Raw genomic sequence first — 20,664 nt, 5'->3', positions numbered from 1 at the left:
TAGTTCAGCCAGTTAATAAACCTCCCTTAATTTAACAAATCGCTTCCTCAAATATCCTTACTGTAATAAAATATTGCCTGTATGTAATTAAATCGTCTCCTGTAAACTGAGGGAACAGATTATGCTTTAAATATTATTTTTCTACCCTGATTATTTAGGGGCTCCGCACTTTCCTGCCACTAGAGGTCGCGGTTTCCCGCGGTGTTTCCTCCAGCTGCTCGGTGGGCAGGTACGGTCTGCTGCTGCTGGACGGGTCTGACCGGCAGACGCTGCAGTTCTGGAGCATCGGCTCGGCTCCGGCTCGGATTTATGGTTCGTGTGACTGACGTGTTAAACGTAAAAGCGCAGTGACAGCCTACAGCTGACCACCGGAGACCGGACTGTAATCCAAACGGAGCTGAAAATATGAAACCCAAACAGGAGGGTGGTGTTTGTTGCACTGGTGCTGTTTCCCCTGCAGGATGGTGATCCTGGAAGCCTGATGGAGGAGGAGTGCGCTCTCTGCCTCCAGCCTGATCTGCACTGGGAAGGTTTCCCCGCTGTAAGTAGACTGAGACACTGAGTCTGGAGGTGTTTCTGTTTTATTCAGGAGTGTGAGGGATATCAGTATATACTGTGTAATGAAGCTGAAATAAAGCCACACACACACACACACACACACACACACACACACACACACATTACACTGTGTTTAAAAAATACATAATTCAGGTATTTCATATTTATTTTAACAGTTGACATTTAAAATGAGTTTTCTTTCAGTGCATAACGGTATTATACATAAATTAAACTATTAAATTAATAAATATTATAAATCCAATTTAACACGATTGCACATAGCACTGTGGCAACAAACTCAATATATATTATTACTATTATGCCACATTATTATATTAAAATAATATAATTTTATAATTGTATCTATCTTCTATTACCAGCCTGATTTGTTGTTTCTGGTTTGTCTTTCTGTTTGCAGTTATGCACGTGACCCGGCTGTATGGAGCTGCCGAAGAGCCAAAAGCAGCCTCAAGGGGGCAGGACCAGCCCCAAAACCGAGCCGGGAAAAAGTGAAATTCAGTCCGACTCAAGACATGAACCTCTTGTGCCCCCAGATCATAACAGAGTGGTTGTTTCCCCAGGAACTCTTCCAGCTACAGACACCCTGGACACACCTTCACCAGAGCTCGGTGCCGGTCCAGAGAGTCGGACTCCAACCTGCAGCACTGTTAAGAAGAGCAGAACCCATGACTGTGTAGTAGAGAGAGCAGTAATCCCCGGGTACACAGATGGGGTTTGGACTCCTACCACACATCATCGTCACAGGCTGGTCAACAGCGCCAGCTTTTGCGGATTCGGATCGGCTCATATGGTGCTGCGTGAGAATCAGAACACTCCTGGCGGCACCCGGGAAATCCTCGATTACCGCAATCTAACACCTCAAGTACCGTTTGTGCCTTCCATCGCCAAATCCATTCCAAAGAAGAGGGTCTTTCTGAGGAAGCCCAAGAAGACCATCAAAGACTTTTTTGTTCAGAAGAAGCAGAGCGACGAGAAAGCTCTGTCACCGTGTACGCCAAGCGAGCGCGGATCGACGTCCAAGCGGACCAGGAGGCCCTCGAGACGCCGGAATCAGAGCAGGACCTCTCACGAAATGACGGACATGCTGACTTCTGACTCCTCAAGTGAGTGCAGCGCTGACGTCTGCGAGGACTCCGTGTCTCTGAAAAGTTTCGGCTCTCAAGCCGGATGTGGGGAGATTTTTGTGGATGAAGAGTACCTGGTGTCGCTTGAGGCAACGCCGAGGATCGAGGCTAGCCGGGACGCAAGTGGAACTCCGAGGCCCAGTCCGACCACTGCTGCCTTTCAGGGTGGCAAAGAGCAGCTGGCGTCTCCGGCTCAACCCGAAGTCTTAGACCTGTTTGGAATGTGGGAGACCTTCAATCGGACCATCCTTGTAGGGCAGAACTCGAGCTGTGATAGTAAGACAACCCCGACACCAGCTTCTGTCTCGCCTTCCACGAACGAGAGCGCTAGTCCCCTAGACAACCGTTCTTACCCAGATGCAAATATCATGAACACTAACATGGAGACGCCCAAAAGTGAGAACCAAGAAAGCACCAGTGATGAGGGTTACTGTGAGGACCACACCAGAAGCTCCCTAACACCAGTCCACTCTGGAAAGTTCCCCAGAGACACCTACAGTGGAGATGCTCTGTACGAGCTTTTTTATGATCCCAGCGAGGCAGAAATGACCCCCATTTTTGATGATGAGATGGACTTAACCCACAGCATCATAGGCCAATCAAGCGACCTTCCCTTATCCATGTACAGCTTCCATGTTGGAGCCGAGGAGAATCTGGCTCCCCCTCTGGCAGTGGACTTCATTAGCCATGAGCTTCTGCAGAGCAACTGGGCTGGGAAGGACTGTCTGCTGAAACTTTGCGACACAGAAATATCCTTGGCTATGGGTATAGTCAGTTGGTTGAAGCAGAAGACACTCAGGGGTGTCCCTGCAGAGCTGGGTTCTCCCACGACCAGCACCGGCGATAAAGGAGATACATGGGAAGAGGGCAAATTCCAATCAGCAGGGACTACAAATGTACCTAGAGGGCTGGGTCTAAGGCCTTCCAACAGTAGAGAAGACATGGCTGACTTTCCATCGAGGGAAACCTGTCAGGTCGATCCCGGTCCAGATCTTTCAGTAGGCTCTCCAAAACAACACGATGGAGTAATTTCAACGGTTGCAACACCAGAGAGTCTGCCCAGGACTCCAGCAAGTCACGTGTGCTTCCGGATATTTAATATCAATTCTCCTTTGACTCCTACGAGGGATCTGCAGTCTCCAATGGCTCGTTCTCCTGGCTCTGGAACAAGCTCCTTGTTTGTGCTCGCTGTAAACAAAGAATCCCTTTGTGAATCTTGCAAGGCCTCCCTGAAACAGGGTGCCAAAGAGCTGCACCTGTGCCATTCCTGCACCTCCTTCATAGAGCGCATAAAGACGTCAGAGCTTTGGGCCAGGGCCACCCTCCAACAATCCAAGCCTGCAGGAACTCCTCAGCCATTAAAAGCAGGGCTGCTCCCGTCTCCTGGCAGCAGTTGCGGGGTAGCAAGTGACATTAGCCTTCTTTCTCTAGTGGAGCAGTGTGCAAGCCAGGTGTCTTCACTAAGAATTAACACGTGTCCTCACCTGTCCGAGTTTGAGAGCAGAGCAATCGCAGAGTCAGCGAAAGATACGCAGCCGAGGAAAGATCCCGCCAAGAAGTACCTCAAACCCAAGCACAAGAAGAAAGGAAAGGCATCAGCGAGAGTTGGATTGTATCTTGGCGACTATCCGAACATTAAAAATGGCGTCAACCACGAGGCTCACAGTCCGTCTGTTTTGGAAGCAGAGGGGCTCGGCCTGGTCACGACGAATGAATCAGATGACTTAGTTCTGGAATCGTACAGGAGCCTGTGCTACCCACTAACCCATACACTCAACGCCACAGACCTATCTCCAGCCTCCAGGCCCACCTCTCTTCCACTCTCGAATGCTGCCTGCTCTGAGTTTTCTAGAAAAGAGCATCACAAAGTCAAAGAGACACCGCACGAAAGATCACGACGACACAGAAAGCCAGCAGCCAACAGAGACGGACTGTCTGACAACGTCTTCCCGGAGGAGAAGAAGGTGGAACGAAAGCGCAGGATGAAGAAATGAGCTGCTGTCGTCTTTCAGGTAAAGTCTGCATGCTGAAGTTTATTGGCCGTTGCTTTGTGTGTTATCCGTCGACTCTGAGATCACAGCACAATCTGACTAAGCTAAAGTTCTGCCAGTACAGGGATGGGAAACGGGAGCTGAAGTCCAGCACAGTTTGCTGATTGTCCTGCTCTTACAGACCTTCTAAACCTGGCATCAGGAAAAGCACGAAACTGCAGGCATCCTGCACTCCAGCACCAGATTTGCCCACCCGGTCCCAGTGAACCACTGCATTTGACAGAGGACCAACCTTTTTGGTTATAGCAGGAGTGGGGTTCTAACCCTCATGGACATTTGTCCATTGGTTTTCCAAGTCCGAAGCCATCCTTGTTCATGTGTGTAGCTTTTCAGTCATTCAGTGACACTAGCTTGGGGTTTTAAATGCCCTAAATCCTACTGGCACCCAATCCAGGCAGTAGGTTTCACCCTCACCTTCACACTAATTGCACCTTTCAGCATCCAGTGTCACATGACTGCAGTGTGTGGTGTAAATCAGAGGTTTCTAGCATCAGTTAGTGTTCAACTGAGGTTGAAATGTGTAAAAGAGGAAACACAGCATGGCATGTCCCAAAGGGTATCGTCTACACCCCATGATTTCTGGGGGAAATCTGGGGGTGTATCTTCTGGATCTGGACCTTCAGTCAAGTTTCCAGTCCTGGACTTCGATGTTGCAGGAGGTCAACGTAATTGACTGGCCATGTGACAGTGTGACACCTACCAAGGTTTACAAAGTCCAGGACTGTGAAGTGGATTCAAGGTCCAGATTTGAAGACGTCTGATCTACACAAACATCAAGGGTTTCCAGAAAGTGTTTCAAGAGGAAGTGATCAATAGAGAACAGCATGTCCAGTACCAGACTGGTTGACCCACTCTTTACCAGGAGAGGGGTTCGAACCATTGGATCTTAAGTTCAATGCCTTAGCCATGCAGCTGTCTTGGCTCATGTGCAGTTTCTCTTAGAAATATCTCGACCTAAAGTGTTCACAAACACAACAGCTTATGATCTAGTGCTGTTTTGTCTCTGCCATCCTGGTGTGGCTTTTCAAACTGGACAAAATAATTGAAACATCTCACAGTACAGGATATAGAAGAGTGGTGCTTGAACCCTATGAAGACCTGCTGGTGACATCCCGCATGAGTAAATCCACCTTTACACAAACTACACATTCTAACATGCAGTGTCACATGACTGCAGTGTGTTTGTTACAAATCAGACGTTTCTAGTATTAGTTAGGGCTCACCTGAGGCTGAATAGTGTGAGACAGATAATCGTAGTATGGTAATTATCGTTAGGCATGCTGGTTCTGATGTCTCCCAAAGGATGTCACCCACACAAATGAGTGGTGTGAAAGGAAGCATCAATAGAGAACAGTAAGCCCAGTGCCACACAGGTTGACCAAGTTCTTACCAGGAGTGGGGTTCGAACCCACATGGACATTTGTCCATTGGATCTTAAGTCCAACGCCTTAACCACTCGGCCATCCTGGTTCATGTTTGTGGTTTCTAAATGAAATATTCTGGCCTAGAGTGTAGAAAAACATCTAATGATCAATATGGCTGCCTGCTGCTTTTCTGTCTCTGCCATTCTTTTCAAACTGGCCAAAATGATGGAAACATCTCACAGTACATAATATGAATCCAGGAGTGGTGTTGGGACCAAGGCCATAGTCACAATATATGTTGGGAGGGACATGTCCCACCATACCAGCACTTTGCAGAAAGTCTTACTGGTTGACTTACTCTTTACCAGGAGTGGGGTTTGAACCCACATGGACATTTGTCCATTGGCTCTTAAGTCCAACGCCCTAACCACTCGGCCATCCTGGTAGTTGTACTTTTTTGGCCAAAATAGTGGAAATATTTAATATATAACATAAACGACCAACCAGGGCATCCCCTCTTTCAGAAACGGTTTCAGTTCTTCTCAGACTGCTGAGATAAACGTCCTGTAAAGCATGTTCTCAAACTCAGCCTCAGGCAGACAGTCCACATTTTAGCTGTAACCCTGATGACCCCTGCTGGGTTGGAGTAAAATGTGTGTGGTGTGATTTTGTCAAATTTCTAAAATATTCTTCCCGTTTGCTTCTGCCAGTTAACCCACCCGTTCATAGCACGCCCTAGCACTAGCAACACTCCCATCATTTGGGGGGTAAGGACATGTGAAGCAAGCCGCCACCCCTTTCGAACTGCCACCAATACGGCATCACCAGGCGGCCGACATGCTCAGAGGAAAGTCCCGGGTCTACGGCTATACCGTACCAGTTAACAGACCGGCCAACATCGTCTAAGAGTGATGAGGAGAGAGAGAGAGCGCCCCCCACCGGACACATAGTCATAGTGGAAGCACATTAGACCGCTGAACCGCTCCAGGTTCTTTAAGAAATGGGGGATGATGACAGGAACTGCCACTAAAGCCTTTATGACGTTGATCTGCTTGAAGCAGGACTTTCAGTCACAGTGTGATGAAACGGTCAAACCAATCGCTTGTCAGTAAAAAACGCAAAAACATTGAAATACAGACAAATCTCCACCCTGCAGAGCAAGGAGAACAAGACCTTCCTCCCTGGACAGTGGAGACAGTTACTCTCAACAAAAGCAGGATCAGCTCTTTTAATAGCCGTGATTCAGAAGAAACAATGAAAAAGCAGGTGTCTCAATACTTTTGTCATATCGTGTACCTTCAGCCTTCGGCTGGCGGAGCTGAAGCAGTGCAGTCCTCACACAGGTCATTAATATCGAGCGTGAGCGTCGGCTGAGTGGTGAAACAGACACTATGATAAGTGATGCCTCTCTGAGGCCTCGGGGGAGGCTGTGTCCTTGTCTTCGTCCTGCTGCCAGTTCCTCACTGTGTAGAAACGCTGTCAGCCATCGGCTGAGGGTAAACTGGGTTGCCATGTGTTTAGCGTGGTACAGATAATGTACACAGGCAGAGCCTCACACTGCCTTCTTTACTGTCTCTCACACACCAGCTGTCCTCAGTCTTCAGTCTGGTCAGAACTGCTTCACATAACACAGAGGAGTTGCTCTGATCAGATTCTCTTATTATCAGATTATCCAGCTGATTATAAGCTACAGACTCCCTGACCTTTAAAAGGCCTGATCTCCCCGCTGTGTCGGGGTATATGTTGCTCTAAACGGATCAGGATATGGGATTTTTCTCCTCCCCTGAAGCGTCAGTGAGGGCCGAGCTGTCAGAGCGGGCTCGTGACGGAGACAGTCGGAGGTGCAGCAGCGTTCTGCAGTGTTCAGCACAGCTACTTTAGGCTTTGTAATAATGAGCTGGTGCCTCTGTCAGTCAGCCTGGATAGACTGGATCTATAATTAGGACGCCAGCAGGGAGCCGGCTCACTGATGCTCTATTATTAGCCCTTCCTGTACACTGTAGCACCGAGCAGAGCCACCCTCCAGTGTTTACTGGGAGGAAAATTCAGCAGTGCGTCTTAATATTCAGTCTGAAGGAGACAATCAGCTGCCTTGAGTGGGGAGCAACAAGGGAGCGCTTCACTGCAGCCATAACATTAAAACCACAGCAGATCGTCCTCATGCCACCAAAACAGCTCCCACCATTCAGAGGCATGGACTTCACAAGACCTCTGAAGGTGTCCTGCTGTAGTATCTGGTACCAAGACTAACGTCAGCAGCAGATCCTTTAAGGCCTGTAAGTCGTGAGTGGGACTTTCTTTATTGAGCATCAGTGATCCTGTAATCAATTCCAGAGGGAATCAGATGTAAACGCTGGGCTGTGAGCGGCCATTCAGTGGTGCTGAGGTTTAATGGTAGCTGGGAAAGGAGAAATCCATTAGAGCCAGAAATACTTTATTGATCCCAGCAGAAATTACAGTTGTTACAGCTGCAACCGTTTGTGTAAGAATAAAAAACTCAACACAATAAAATAAACACTTTAAATAAAAACTCAATAAAATAAACACTCATAAATAAACACTCTTTAAATAACCACTATAAAATAAACACTCAAAAATAAACACTATCAAATAAACACTCAAAATAAACACTATAAAATAAAAACTTTAAATAAAAACTCTATAAAATAAACACTCATAAATAAACACTCTTTAAATAACCACTATAAAATAAACACTATCAAATAAACACTCAAAATAAACACTATAAAATAAACACTTTAAATAAAAACTCAGTAAAATAAACACTCATAAATAAACACTCTTTAAATAACCACTATAAAATAAACACTCAAAAATAAACACTATCAAATAAACACTCAAAATAAACACTATAAAATAAACACTTTAAATAAAAACTCTATAAAATAAACACTATAAAATAAACACTTTAAATAAAAACTCTATAAAATAAACACTATAAAATAAATACTCTTTAAATAAACACTGTAAATAAACACTATATAAATAAACACTATAAATAAACACTAAATAAATAAAATAAAAAAATAGAATAACTTGAAATGTAAAAATATGTATAAATTAAATGACTTTAGTAAAGTTGCATAGTGGTAATAACTGTGATAATAAATGTGGAAAATTATTGCACACATTAAATTGAATTACAGTTCTATTATTATTGCACATAATAATGTGAGCTGGAGATCTGAGTATTTTCTTCAAGAGCTGTTTATTAATCAGAGGCTGTTATTTAAAGACGCCGCCTCTCACGAGAGAGTGAGTGGAGCTGAAGACAGGGAGGAGAGGTGGTGAATATCAAAGCTCTTTTCCAACAGGATCTCAAGATCTCCTCCTCACAGCTCGCTGCTTGCTGGCCGGTAACCATGGCAACAGCGCATCACAGAGAAAGCTGACGGCATTACTGCTGCAAGTCGGACGGACGCAGCATTGGCCACTTAATTATCTCAGACGCAGTATACAGTAACAAGCTGTTCTACAGCAGGTAGCAGAATCTGATTGGCTGATTTTAATAAACAGTGTGATACAGTGTGATCAATACACCAAGATCTCCAATCAATAAGTGTATTAATAATAATGATATTATATTTAAGATTTAAACATTCAGAGTGGGGGGCTAGGTCAGAGTGGCCTGCTGTGAAACGGGCTGAGTCAGAGCTGTGGTTCTACAGTGGAGGTTCTAGATAAGCTCCCCCAGTCAGAGCTGTTGTTCTACAGTGGAGGTGAAGGGAAGCAGACGTCTGAAGCTCTACTAAAAGCTCCTCACAGAAAGTTCTTCACCTAATGGTGATGAAGACGCTGCCTGATGCCTGAGACACGGTTCTACCAGAGTACTGAGAGGAGTTCGGCTCTAGAACCTGCTTTTAAAATCAGATCATTAAAATGGTGGAGGGATACATGCTGCAGGGTGTAGTGCGGCTACAGAAAGTAGTTCCTCAAGTAAAGGAGTTGTTACATTGTACTCTACGCAGAAAGGGTTTTATTTAGTGCTGATTGAGAGTTTCCATTTACAGCATGTAGCTGATGCTCTTATTCAGAGTGACTTACAAGGTCACTTCTATTACAGAGGAGGTCAGTGTAGTGTTAGGAGTCTTGCCCAAGGACTCTTATTGGTGTAGCGCAGCTCAGTCACCCTGACCGGGAACCGCTCACTGGCAGGTAGTGGTGTTATCAGTTTAGTGTAGTTTTACTCAAAGCAATAGTAGAACCCTTTTTGCTGCTATGTTAAAACATACAATAGAGAAGATGAGTATCTAATAAAGTGATTACAGTGATTTTATGGTTATTCGCTTTTAAGAGGCCTGAAATCAAGATAAGTAGGATCACTATAATCGTTTTATTCTACAGCCCTCTGCTGATCCGCAGAAGCAAAGGAAAGGCCTCACTGTGTTCTCAGTGTTCTCATTAAAGCACTGTGGAGCACTGATCTGATCTATTTCTCAAACCGTTCACGTTTTAATGCTGCCAATAACTATTATTAACTATTAACACTGCTGAGGTACTTTGGTGACCTTTTTTCTCCAGCCTGTTTAATAATTCAGATGTAGCTTCAGTGAAAATAGAAGCTAAAATGGAAGTTAAGTAGAATTCACATTAATAATTCAGCCAGGCCGTCTGATGGCTGCTAATGGCTCCAAAGAAGCCGTCCAATCGAAGCCCACTCTGCAGTTCCGTCCCTGCTGCTTTGTTTGGATTCAGGGATTCTTAAAGTTTGACTCCTGAGTGCTGATCTTTGTTGATTCTTGCGTGTGAAGAATGAGAGGCACTGATCCTGAAGCTGCAGATATCTCCCTTAGTTCTCAAAACGACTCTAGCGTCACTGAATGACCGCTCAACCTCAACCACCTGACCCTTTCAGCCAGCCGGGCGTGGGGGATCGTCTTGGCCAAAAGAAAGGAAATAGTGTGAAGGATAAATCTGGTTCCTGGATCTAGATTTAGCACATCACACAGCTGTCCATAAAACGATGACGTTAAGCCTCTTAATGCCTCCTGAAGGAAAGGCCAGTGTTTACCAGGTGGACATCTGAGAGTAGTTCCTTATAGGTCAGAACTTATAGGTTATTTGGAGGTTATTTCTAGGGGCTTCTTCCAGAACCTCTCAGAAGTGCCTTTGAGAACCTTTGGAATTCCTTTGAAATCTGGTTCCTCAGATTTGTTTCTCTTGAACAGTTCTTAAGGCACCTTAAAAGCTTCCTTCACGAGCCTCCAAACGTTCCTTCAGCAGTGTAGTTCATAAGTCCAACAGCTTAAGCTCTCGGCCATGGCTTGAAGAACTGCCTTGGCCATCATTTTGGATGTGCAATCCAGAACCAGAACAGCTTCAGTTGCTCTCAGAATTCTGTCATAAAAATGTGCAGTGGAGCCTCTTGGCCATCCAATTGTTAGTTTTTGTACTGGCCAAAATATAAGAAACACTGTGTAGTAGGTATCAGGTACTGTGTATTCAGAGGGATCAGTCATTCTTAAAGTGCAAAATCCAAGGTTTTATCAGGAGTAGGGTTGTGAACCCAAATTAACATCTAACCTCTCAGCTCAAAATAATGGAAACACCCAGCAGTTCTTCTTGGAATTGTGTCATAAAAGTGTTTGGTTCTAAAATATGTTTTTGGCATATCATTATAACGGCCATCCTGCTGTGAATTTCTGACTTGGACACACCTAACACACCTAACACTTTCTAGGCCTCCTAGCCACCTAGTGGGCTTTGGTAGTACTGTAAGGATTGCGTTGGTCATTCGTTTTTGGTTTGTTTAAAACAGAAAACACAATTTTCTCCATTTTTGAAAATTGTTTTGTCCACAGAGACACAGAACCTCATAAAGAGAGACACCACAAATCAAAACACCACAATTGCAGGCTGCTACCTATGTAGTGTACTATACAAGTCAGCAACGTATAGATTCTGAATCTGAATAGAGCATTATATACCTGTAATAGAACAGTACATACATTTACTCTTGTGGAAATCTGTCTGCGTGTAGACGCCAGAAGCATGCATGCATTTTAATAAAGCTCAGTTTTTCCAGTCCACACGACAACACTGACACCAGACCAACTACCTCCACCCTGGAGCGTTTTCATAAAGCTCAGTTTTCAGTGACCAAAACACTGTCCAGTATCTGGATCTGGAGGACCGGACATACAACATGCTGTGATTAAGATTTTACCATTTTGGGAGTCTGGGTCACCCTGAGGATGAGGCTAGAGTAAAGGTCATACGGTCGGCACAATTACAAAGACTCTCTGGCTCAGACAGGGCGGAGTGATTGGTGCTGCAGCTGAGATGAGTAAAGCTGCTGTTTTTACTAAAAACAAAAAACCTTGAAAACCCTAAACAACAAAACCCCCCAAAAGATTTGTTTTTCATGGGGAGGTGGGGTTATGTAGTTATTACCCCACTGAGGTCCACAGGGTTTTTAGTCCTGTCCAAACAAATGTGGCCTGTCAGTCATTGTAAACAGTAAAACTGTAAATAATGTGTAAACAGTCCGTCATTTATTTGTGGAAAATTCGGGTTTTGGGCTGTTTTCTGTAGTTCGGAGGAGCTGGAGGACGCACAGAGTTTCGATGTGCACAGATACCTCAGGTAGTTCAGGTCTGTGTTAGATCCAGAAGACGAGCCTCAGAGCCACGACAATGCTGCCAGATTTAGGCCCGTTATTGTGTAGCGTAGCCTTTAGCCTTACTCATTACTTACTGACTTACGGCAGTGGTGCTCAGCGGTTAGAGCAGTGACAGGGTTGAGGGTTTGATACCTGGGCTTGGCAAGCTGCCACTGTTGGGCCCTTGAGTAAGGCCCTTCACTCTCTCTGCTCCCTGGTGCTGCAGTAATAGCTGCCCACCGCTCAGGGCGTGTGTGTTCACTGCATGGGTGAATAGATGGGTTAAAGGCAGAAGCCAAATTTCATCTGTGTCACAAATGGTGAAAATGATTGTCTTGTAAATTGAGCAGCCCTTCCCATCTCAGTCATTTAGGCTGAACAGTGGTAACGGCTCTAAACCGATTTAAGTTCATTCTAAACATTTGGTGGAGGTTCAGGTGGAGGTTCTTTAAACTTGAACTCAAAGAACTCAAAGGTTCTTCACTCTGGCACGTCTCACTCACAGTAGTAGTTCTATAAAGAGTGGTCTTTTGAAAGGATCTTGTATGGCACTGTGCACAGAGCTCTTGGCAACAAGGGTTCTGTATAGTACTGAAGGAGTCCTTTGACACAGAAGGTTAGCTGTGACATCATCAGGTATTGAACCAGCAACTTCCTGAAGATGAAGCCAGCACTCAGGCGACCGATGCACTCAGGAGCGTTAAACAACACTAATAATGATAATAACTGTTTTCACACTTCTCCATTTTTTATCACTTCTCTGAAAATGAACAGCTAAACTGAACCATTTCAAAAGGAGGCAAGGCGTCCAAAAACTTATGACATGCCGTGTAAAACAAAACCAAGCAGTGTTGAGTTTAAACAGTCTGAGCAGAGTGAGCCAATGACAAATGAATATCACACACAAACAGTGTGTCAGGGTTGCCATGGTTACCACCTTCAATGAACTGCCGAGTCTCTGAGACTGAGGCTCTGTTTATCTGCTGTGGAGGATTTGTGTGTGGAGGCCCTGGCAGCCGATATGAAGGCTAATAACGACAGTAATCCTGACCGAGTAGAAAACCCTCCTTTCACTCTCACCTTCATTCAGAGCAGCGACTCGTCAGTTCAGTGCCAGGAGTGTTCACGCCACTCTGACACCAGCTGCTGTTTAATCTGCGGCCAGCTCTCCGAGCAGCGTGGAAGGACCTACAGCAGGCCGAGCTCTGAGCGCTCGCTCTCTCTCCGACTCTCAGACTTAACAGTAGCTTTATACCCAGACTGGCAGGCCAGCTCCTTTCTGGCACCACAGCCCTGGACTGGGCAGTTATACATACACCTGTACTGTACTGACACTAGTGAGTTTAGAAGAACATTGAAAAAAATGGTTAGATTTAAGAACCCCCCCCCCCCAGCAAACTAAGACAGTAAAAAGACTGTATAGTCCAAAAAGGTTTCATACAGTTTAACAGTAAAATACTGTAAATATATATATTATATATAGAAATTATAGGATTTTTACAGCTCTTTTCTGGAAAAAAGTTTCTAGAGTTTCTAAAGCAAATATTTCATCATTCTAACACTTAACATCTGCATTTTTTGTGAAAAATAAATTTGGTCTCATTGTGTTAGTGCTCTGTAAAATATATCAGTACATTTCACAGGCTGTGGTTACTGTATAGAAAAATAGATATACACCATAAAAATATTTATAATAAAGTACTGCCATACAGCCATAATGTATATTACATTACATTATGCTTTTTTAGCAACTGTACGTTTTATATTCATAAATGTAAAATTTAATGACAAAAATTGAATGTATTAATAACAGAAATATGCCATTATTTATATAACTGCCAACACTTAAAAAGCCCACTACTCATTGTTTTATATAACAATCAATACTATACATTTTGCATTATTTATTAGTTGAAAATACATAATACATTTTTATGTATTTCTTAATCTTTTCCCACCCTAATATAAAGTCCATTTTAAAAGAACCACATACAATAAAGTATTTTGATTTTATTAACAGTTCAAAGCTTAGGCTGAGGTTGGGCGGGTCCTCGGTCGGGCCTAGCGAAGCTGTGTGGTGACATCACTGGAAACTGTGGCGGGAAATTGTCTGCTTTTTCAATTCTTGCGCAGAGAACTGTGGGTACTGTCCTCCAAATCACCCCGACCTGCATTTCTGGCTGTATATGAAGGGAAATGCAGCCCACCTCGACAGGTCATGTGCCCTGATGCTTAATCAAGGCTCCTCCCCACACCTGAATGCTCATGTCTGGACGAACTGGGCCTCTGTAGAAGCCTCTGTGCTTGCGCTGCTGCTTGGGAAGTCTCTGTGGTCCGAGGTGTGTCTGTATTACTGGGTTACCTGGTTTTTAATGCGGTGGTCTTGCTTTCTGCCTGTGTGCATTGACCCCTGCTTGATTTTATGCCCGTTGGTTTTGGATGAGCCCTAATGAAGCCACGGCACATAATAAAGGAGCCTGCCTCAACCCCTTCAGTTCAGTTCATATTGAGCTATTTTATTTACGGTTATATCAATATTATATCAATATTATAATAATATATATTATATGAATATAGATTATATAAGATATAACAATAAAAGAACACATATTTTGTATTTGTATTCTTTACTGGTGTTTGTAATCCTGCATTAAAAACAGTATCGTTCACTTTTACAGCAGTAAGATACTGAAAATGTACAGTGCCAAGCAACCATACTGATGTACAGTTGCTAAGAAAGCGAACTGTAATATCCAAACCATTGTAACTCTACATTTTACAGTGAAATTCTGGCAGCCACAGATACACTCATACTGTAATTTTTCTGGCTTTTTTGCAGGGTATATTTTTACTGTATATAAAACCATGATATAAATAAAACTGTCTGAATGCCCAATACTGTCTTCACCTGGTTAAATGCAAGAGATCTCTGTGTCTCTATGTTCTTGTCTGTGGTTTTTTAAAGAACCTTTTTAAAAACAGTTCTATGTACTAAACAGGTTGAAGAACCCTTTTCCAGTACTATATAGAACCCTTTTTGTTGGGGTGTGTGGCATCGTGCGCAGAACCCTTTTCAGCACCGTTATTGTTAGGAGCGTTCTGTCAGATGGACAGCTGTGTGAGGTCAGGGCCACAGGAGGGCCGTCAGCAGTGAATGGTCATTTTATTCCATCGTTTACGTTCCCACTCGGTTCTCCCTCCCCGCAGCTGTCCACATCTGGAAAGTGTGAGAGAACACTTCCTCTCTGAAGACCCCGGAGGGTTCCCCGCAGTTAAAAACACACACCACTGTTGTATCAGCCGTATTTAGCCTGGGTGTGTCCTCAGTGTGTTTCTGTGATTACCTGAACACTGAGTACGACTGAAGCTCGCTGTTGGTGTGAAGGGTTATATCCATGTTAACAGGCTGCAGGGTTACACAGAACTAATCAGTGCCACACACGTGGACCAGAGTCTACCAGTTTTCCAGGATACTTCTTACAACTGCTTTTGTAAGTGAGATTGTGTGTGGACTGTGTGTCCATATATTTGTGGACGCCCCTTCAAATGAATGCATTCGGCTACTTTAAGCTGCACCCACTGCTGACAGAGATGTTGTCACACAGCTTGTCTAGTCCCTGTAGAGAAGTATTGCCAATAGAATAGGAACAGTGAATAAGCAGTTGTCCCAATACTTTGGCTTCCTGAAGAACCATGCTTTAAAAAAGAGAGAGACATTGCCTAAAGGCTCCGTACCAGTCATAAACATTGCCGTTATGTGTGAGTTTCTTTTCCTGCTTATATAGTTATCCTATGTTCTAGTATACGGTTCTTTAAAGAACCGTATAACTGTTTGGAAATTGAGTTCCAGCTCGATTAGAAGGAAACCCTTTAAGACTGAACACCCCTGATGCAAAATATATACAACCATAACCAGTACCACCTTTCTGCCACTATGTGGCAGTGTTTACATTTGATCTTTAAATAAACTCAGTAACATACACCAATCAGCCATAACATTAAAACCGGCAGTGTTGCCTGTCCACGGGTGGATCTACATATCAGTCAGTGAGTGAACAGTCAGTTCTTGAAGGTGATGAAGGTGATGAAGGTGATGAAGCAGGAAAAATGGACAAGCGTAAGAATCTGAGACACTTTGACCAGAACCAGATTGTGATGTTCTAGACAATGACTGGGTCGGAACATCTCCAGAACATCAGGCAGGTTTTCAGTATGCAGTGGTCAGTATTTTCCAAGAGTGCACTAGGGAAGGACAACCGGTGACCCGGGACAGGATCATGGGCACCCGAAGCTCATTGATGCTCATGAAGGCCACACCTCCCAATTTAAAGGGTTTACAGGATCTGTCTTGGTGCCTTGGTGGGTACCAGATACCCTCAGTACCGTCAGAGGTCTTGCAGAGGTCATGCCTCAACGGGTCAGAGCAGTTTTGGACCCTTTTAGCTTACAGCGTATGTTGATGTTCTTTAGAGTTTTAGAGCATTGGTTTCATTCAGAAATAAAGGTGTCACGCCGCTGAAGAACCCACTCCTTTAATGGTCAGAATGCCTTGTGAAATCAACACCTCTGACCTTCTCTGCTTCATTTCTTTACAGATTCTCAGTCTGTGGTTCCAGAAGCTCGTCCACACTGCTGACCTGAGTCAGAGTCCAGTGGAGAACACTGTATTTGGCAGCTAAAACTTCCAGCAGCTGTCAGAACATCTACGATACGCTGGCGTTTGGTCTCTGGACTCTGGACCACACTGCCAACCTGATCATCTGTAGCTCTTCACCTGAACTGTTCGACACCTGACACCTGTGATGTGGGAATTCTTTCTCTTTCCCGTTCTACCTGCTTCCTCTACTCACGGCAAAGTGATGTCAGTAGTAGCTCTGATTCAAGGCCGTGTTTTTCTCGCTGGACTGTTTTCACTCTTTTATTATAGATTCAAAATCTGAGACTAATTACCGTCAGTTTCCAGCTCCAGTCCTGTCGTCCACTTCATCCAGCGCTGCTGAAGACCAGAGCGGCATAAATCCCATTAAAAATCATGGATATTTTGAGAAAAGGGTTCTAGATAGTACTGAAAGGGGGTTCTTTGACATGTTGTGACAGTGGAACCCTGTTTAGTGCTATATAGAACCATTAAAAGATGTTTCCTTGTTTTCAGTTTACAACCTTCACATAATGTAAATGTTCCACACTTTAAGCAAAAATGGTTCTATATAGTAGTACAAATGGTTCTTTGACTTTTGCCATGATAGAGGAACCCTGTTTGGTGCTATATAGAACTATTTTAAAAGGTTAATGTTGTCATTGTTCTTCAGTTTAAAGAAGAACCTTTGAATAATGTAAATGTTCTACACTAAAAGGGTTCTGTGTAGTTTAGAAAAGAGTTTTCGGATTCATAACAATAGTGAACCATATGTAGCAGTTGATGTACTGTAGTGGGACACAACATCAATCAACTTTCTGAGATTCTGTAAACAGTGGAGGAACCTTTCTAAGGTGCTTTAAGGAACCTTCAGGAAAACATTCTTAGAAGAACCTATTCTTAAAGACGAAAGTCTCGAAGGTTTATTTCAGTGAGAGAAAATTCCTCATAGTTCAAAACGTTCCTCATAGTTGGATCTAAATAAAGTAGCCTAAAGATCCTCTAGGAACCTTCATTTGGTTCTTTGATGTATTTTAATGAGGAATTTCCAAAAGTTCTTACAGGCTCCTCTAGGAACATTGGAGAATATTTGAGGTCTTGAGGTTCAGAGTTCATTCAAGGAACTAATCATTTTTCACAGAGTAGACTTTGATTTCCAGGCCACCATGCTCCACCAATAAGAGTCATTGGACAAGACTTCTAATGGTTCTGTAAGTTGTCAAGGTTCTTAATAACACATTTCCCTTTACTAATTATTAACTGCTTAAATTATTGTCTTTCTAAAAGTCCCTTAATGTAACAATACTTCTGTAACAATAATTCTGAAAATCGTGATCACTTCCCTACTAAGGACCAAGCCCTTTTAGAGCTCAGTCAGGTGTGCTCGAACTGGAGAACACACACCTGTACAGTTTAGGTGGATTACAGGACTAGAGCTGGGACACACTGTGTTAATACAACTTTCTGGAGTTTGGTGTTCTGCTGTATTTCACATTATGGATGGACTTCTTTGAAAGAACATGATCAATCCTCGTAATGTAAGAGATTAATGATAGCGCTAGCAGTCTAGAACTAGCAGTTAGCCCGTTCTGATTTTCTTTCTATTCCCCCCAAAATGAACGTAGTATCAAAGAGTTTAGACAGTGAACACCTTCTGTCTTTGCTAGGATGTGTAGTGGAGGGTCACAGTTTTCTATTTGTAGCTCTGAGGTAATGGAAGCCTATAGCAGTTAGCATTAGCATGGTGCTAACTGCATGCCCACCTGCCCTCAATCTGTGTTAAGTAAACTTTAATAGACTTCTGATTAAGGTTCAGCTTGACCTGCATGGCCATCATAACTACGCTGGTTGGCACGTATGACCAGCTTGACTAGAGCGTCTAGAGCAACGAGAGCGTGGGCTGGAGGGGTGTAAAGCCCCCCAGCATTGAGGAGCTGTGGAGCAGAGGAAGAACTGGAACTGGTGTTCTCTGGAATGATGGTGGTGGAGCTCCATCCAGCACTTTTGGGATGAGGTGGAGTTGTGATCATCTAACATCCTAACCTCACCGATGCTCTTGTTGCTGAATGCAATCAAATTCTCACAGCAATGCTCCTCCAAAATCTAGTAGAAAGCCAGTTAAAGACAGTTCGGATAAACTCACTTTAATACACTTGATTTCAAAATAAACAATAAATTATGTGTCCCAATAATTTTGTCCATATAGTGTAGGTTGCACTGTGACGGTAATACTGGCAGCTAATAGCTTCCACCACTTGTTAGCTAGCCTCGTAGGTCCACTACAGTGCTGAAGAAACAAACTTCACTCCCTAAACATGTCCTAGCTGATCAACTACGTTTGGGGTACGGTGGGGTGGAAGGGGGAATCCATTAGCATCACTGGGTGCTTATAGACAAACAGATGAAGAGTGTAGTGTTAAAGTCAGATGTGTGGCCTATTGAAGCGTGCCAGAGCGTATGCTAATGAGCGAATGAATGAGGAGCTGTTCGTATTTGAGAAAGCGTCTGTGATCTAGTTGATGTGAGCTGAATTTGGTGGCCGCTGTTCAAAAGAGACCCTTTCAGACTCACAGCGGCCTTCAGTCCAGAGCACGCAGGTGGCGCGTTTCTGCCAAAGTCTGCAGCCTGGGTGTAATGAAACTCTTTTACTGTACAGATAATTGACCATGCTAACAGGCTACGCTACTGAAATGGCCCGTTGTCTTTAGTTTGAGGAAACTGTTTGAAGTGTTTCATCTTAAATTTATGGACATGAATTACATGCCAATCATTTCCCTACCAAAAGCAGCCTGGCCAGCTCAAGCTGGTCCAGCTGGTGGGGCTTAAGGACATGTTTTCGCTTGAGTTTGATGGTTAAGCTGGTCAACCAGTATGACTAAGCTTGTCGACAAGCATGACCATAATAACCGTACCAGTTGACCAGCTTGACCAGTATAACCAGGTTGATCAACAAGCATGACCAGCAAGACTATCAGTATGACCAGCTTGACCAACCTGGTCATCTGCTTTTACCAAACTAATCAACCAGTACAACCAATCTTGCTAACCAGCATGGCCATTATGACCAAGTTTATTAACCTTCATGACCAAGGTAGTTGACAAACATGACCATCATGACCATGCTGGAATGACATACACTATGCTGGTCAAGAGCTAAGCTGGTTTGTAGGGTATGTTTTGGGCCTGGATGACCAGCTTATCTACCACTTTGGACCAGCTCAGAACATCTAATACCAAAAATCAGATCTTACAGATAAACACTGCCTGTCTAAAGATCACCCTGCTGAACAGTCCAGCTAAAACTAGCTTTTGCTCTTTGAGGATCAAGCTGGTCACCCAGGTGAAGAACCTATAACTGGTAAACCAGCTGGATAAGATGCATGTTTTCATTGGATTTTCATTGATAGGTTAGCAGGTCTATCAACATGACCAACTTCTGGTCTGGTTTTGGTGGTCAACCAACTTGGTCACATTGGTCCAAAAGTGGTTCCCAAAACTTCCGGCAGGCAGTAGAACATCATACATCATCTTCCACTTGGCAATAATATACATGGGTGAAGGCAATGGCAATGTAAAGAATGTTGTTTATGAATAAGCTCCTAATGTAGCTGTCCTTTGTTTTCCTAGATCATATGACACCGTGGGCGAGCTTCCCAGAGTAAGATTAAGCCTAAACCTAGACTAAAAAGAATTTCCAATAGCTCTGCACTGTAGCCCAAGACTAGACTTAATCTGGCTGTGGGAAACCAGCCCCAAGATTTTAAATTGAGCCACGAATCTGCTTTGTACTTGCCTACTTGTGTTTTAATAATGTACTTTCTCAGGTTTACCGAACTGTTGAAGTTAATCAGTCCATTTGACAACTGAGCATCTGCATGCAAGGTGATCATTTAGAGCACTAACAGTATAGGATTGCTGATTTCACGAGTAATAAATATGTTGCATGATAATCTGTTGTAGGCGATGTAAAATGTTCTAGTGACCTCTCAGTAGAAAGTCATTTTGATGGAATAAACTGAATGGAAAAACAGTATATCTCTTTCTGGTGCAGTGAAGTCTCTCTGATGAGGGAAGGCAGCTGTTATTATTTGTGAATCTGTGCAATATCTCTGCCTGGCTGTGTCCTGACCTTTCACAGTTATTAAAGTAAATAAAATGGTTAATAATAATAAACCTGTGGATTGTGTTGATATAAATGGTCAGCCGTCTGCTCCGGTTATAGAGCTACTATTGTAGGGATTGGTCTACCATCAGCTAGAGCATTACATAATAGTTTGATATCATGACT

At 43.7% G+C, this 20,664-nt stretch overlaps 1 protein-coding gene and 2 non-coding genes across 3 annotated transcripts; 1 reads left to right on the top strand and 2 right to left on the bottom strand.

The window, feature by feature from the left end:
• The first annotated feature begins 270 nt into the window (after window positions 1–270).
• Window positions 271–20,527, top strand: amer3 (APC membrane recruitment protein 3). Its single transcript, XM_072669322.1, has 3 exons — window positions 271–541; window positions 977–3,715; window positions 16,336–20,527. The coding sequence occupies exon 2, from the start codon at window positions 998–1,000 to the stop codon at window positions 3,695–3,697; it is 2,700 nt and encodes an 899-aa protein (XP_072525423.1). The 5' UTR covers window positions 271–541; window positions 977–997; the 3' UTR covers window positions 3,698–3,715; window positions 16,336–20,527.
• Window positions 5,142–5,224, bottom strand: trnal-uaa (transfer RNA leucine (anticodon UAA)). The gene has a single exon. It is a non-coding gene; the product is annotated as a tRNA-Leu (tRNA).
• trnal-uaa (transfer RNA leucine (anticodon UAA)) lies at window positions 5,481–5,563 on the bottom strand. Its single transcript has one exon. It is a non-coding gene; the product is annotated as a tRNA-Leu (tRNA).
• Window positions 20,528–20,664: the final 137 nt, after the last annotated feature.

The sequence above is a fragment of the Salminus brasiliensis genome, chromosome 23 (genome assembly GCF_030463535.1).
Source record: "Salminus brasiliensis chromosome 23, fSalBra1.hap2, whole genome shotgun sequence".
NCBI classification, from domain to species: domain Eukaryota; kingdom Metazoa; phylum Chordata; class Actinopteri; order Characiformes; family Bryconidae; genus Salminus; species Salminus brasiliensis.
The sequence above is the reverse complement of the archived record's forward strand: the minus strand, read 5'-3'. Positions and strand labels throughout refer to the sequence as shown.

Coding starts and splice junctions, on each gene's coding strand:
- amer3 (XM_072669322.1), top strand. CDS start 998: ATGGAGCTGCCGAAGAGCCAAAAGCAGCCTCAAGGGGGCAGGACCAGC.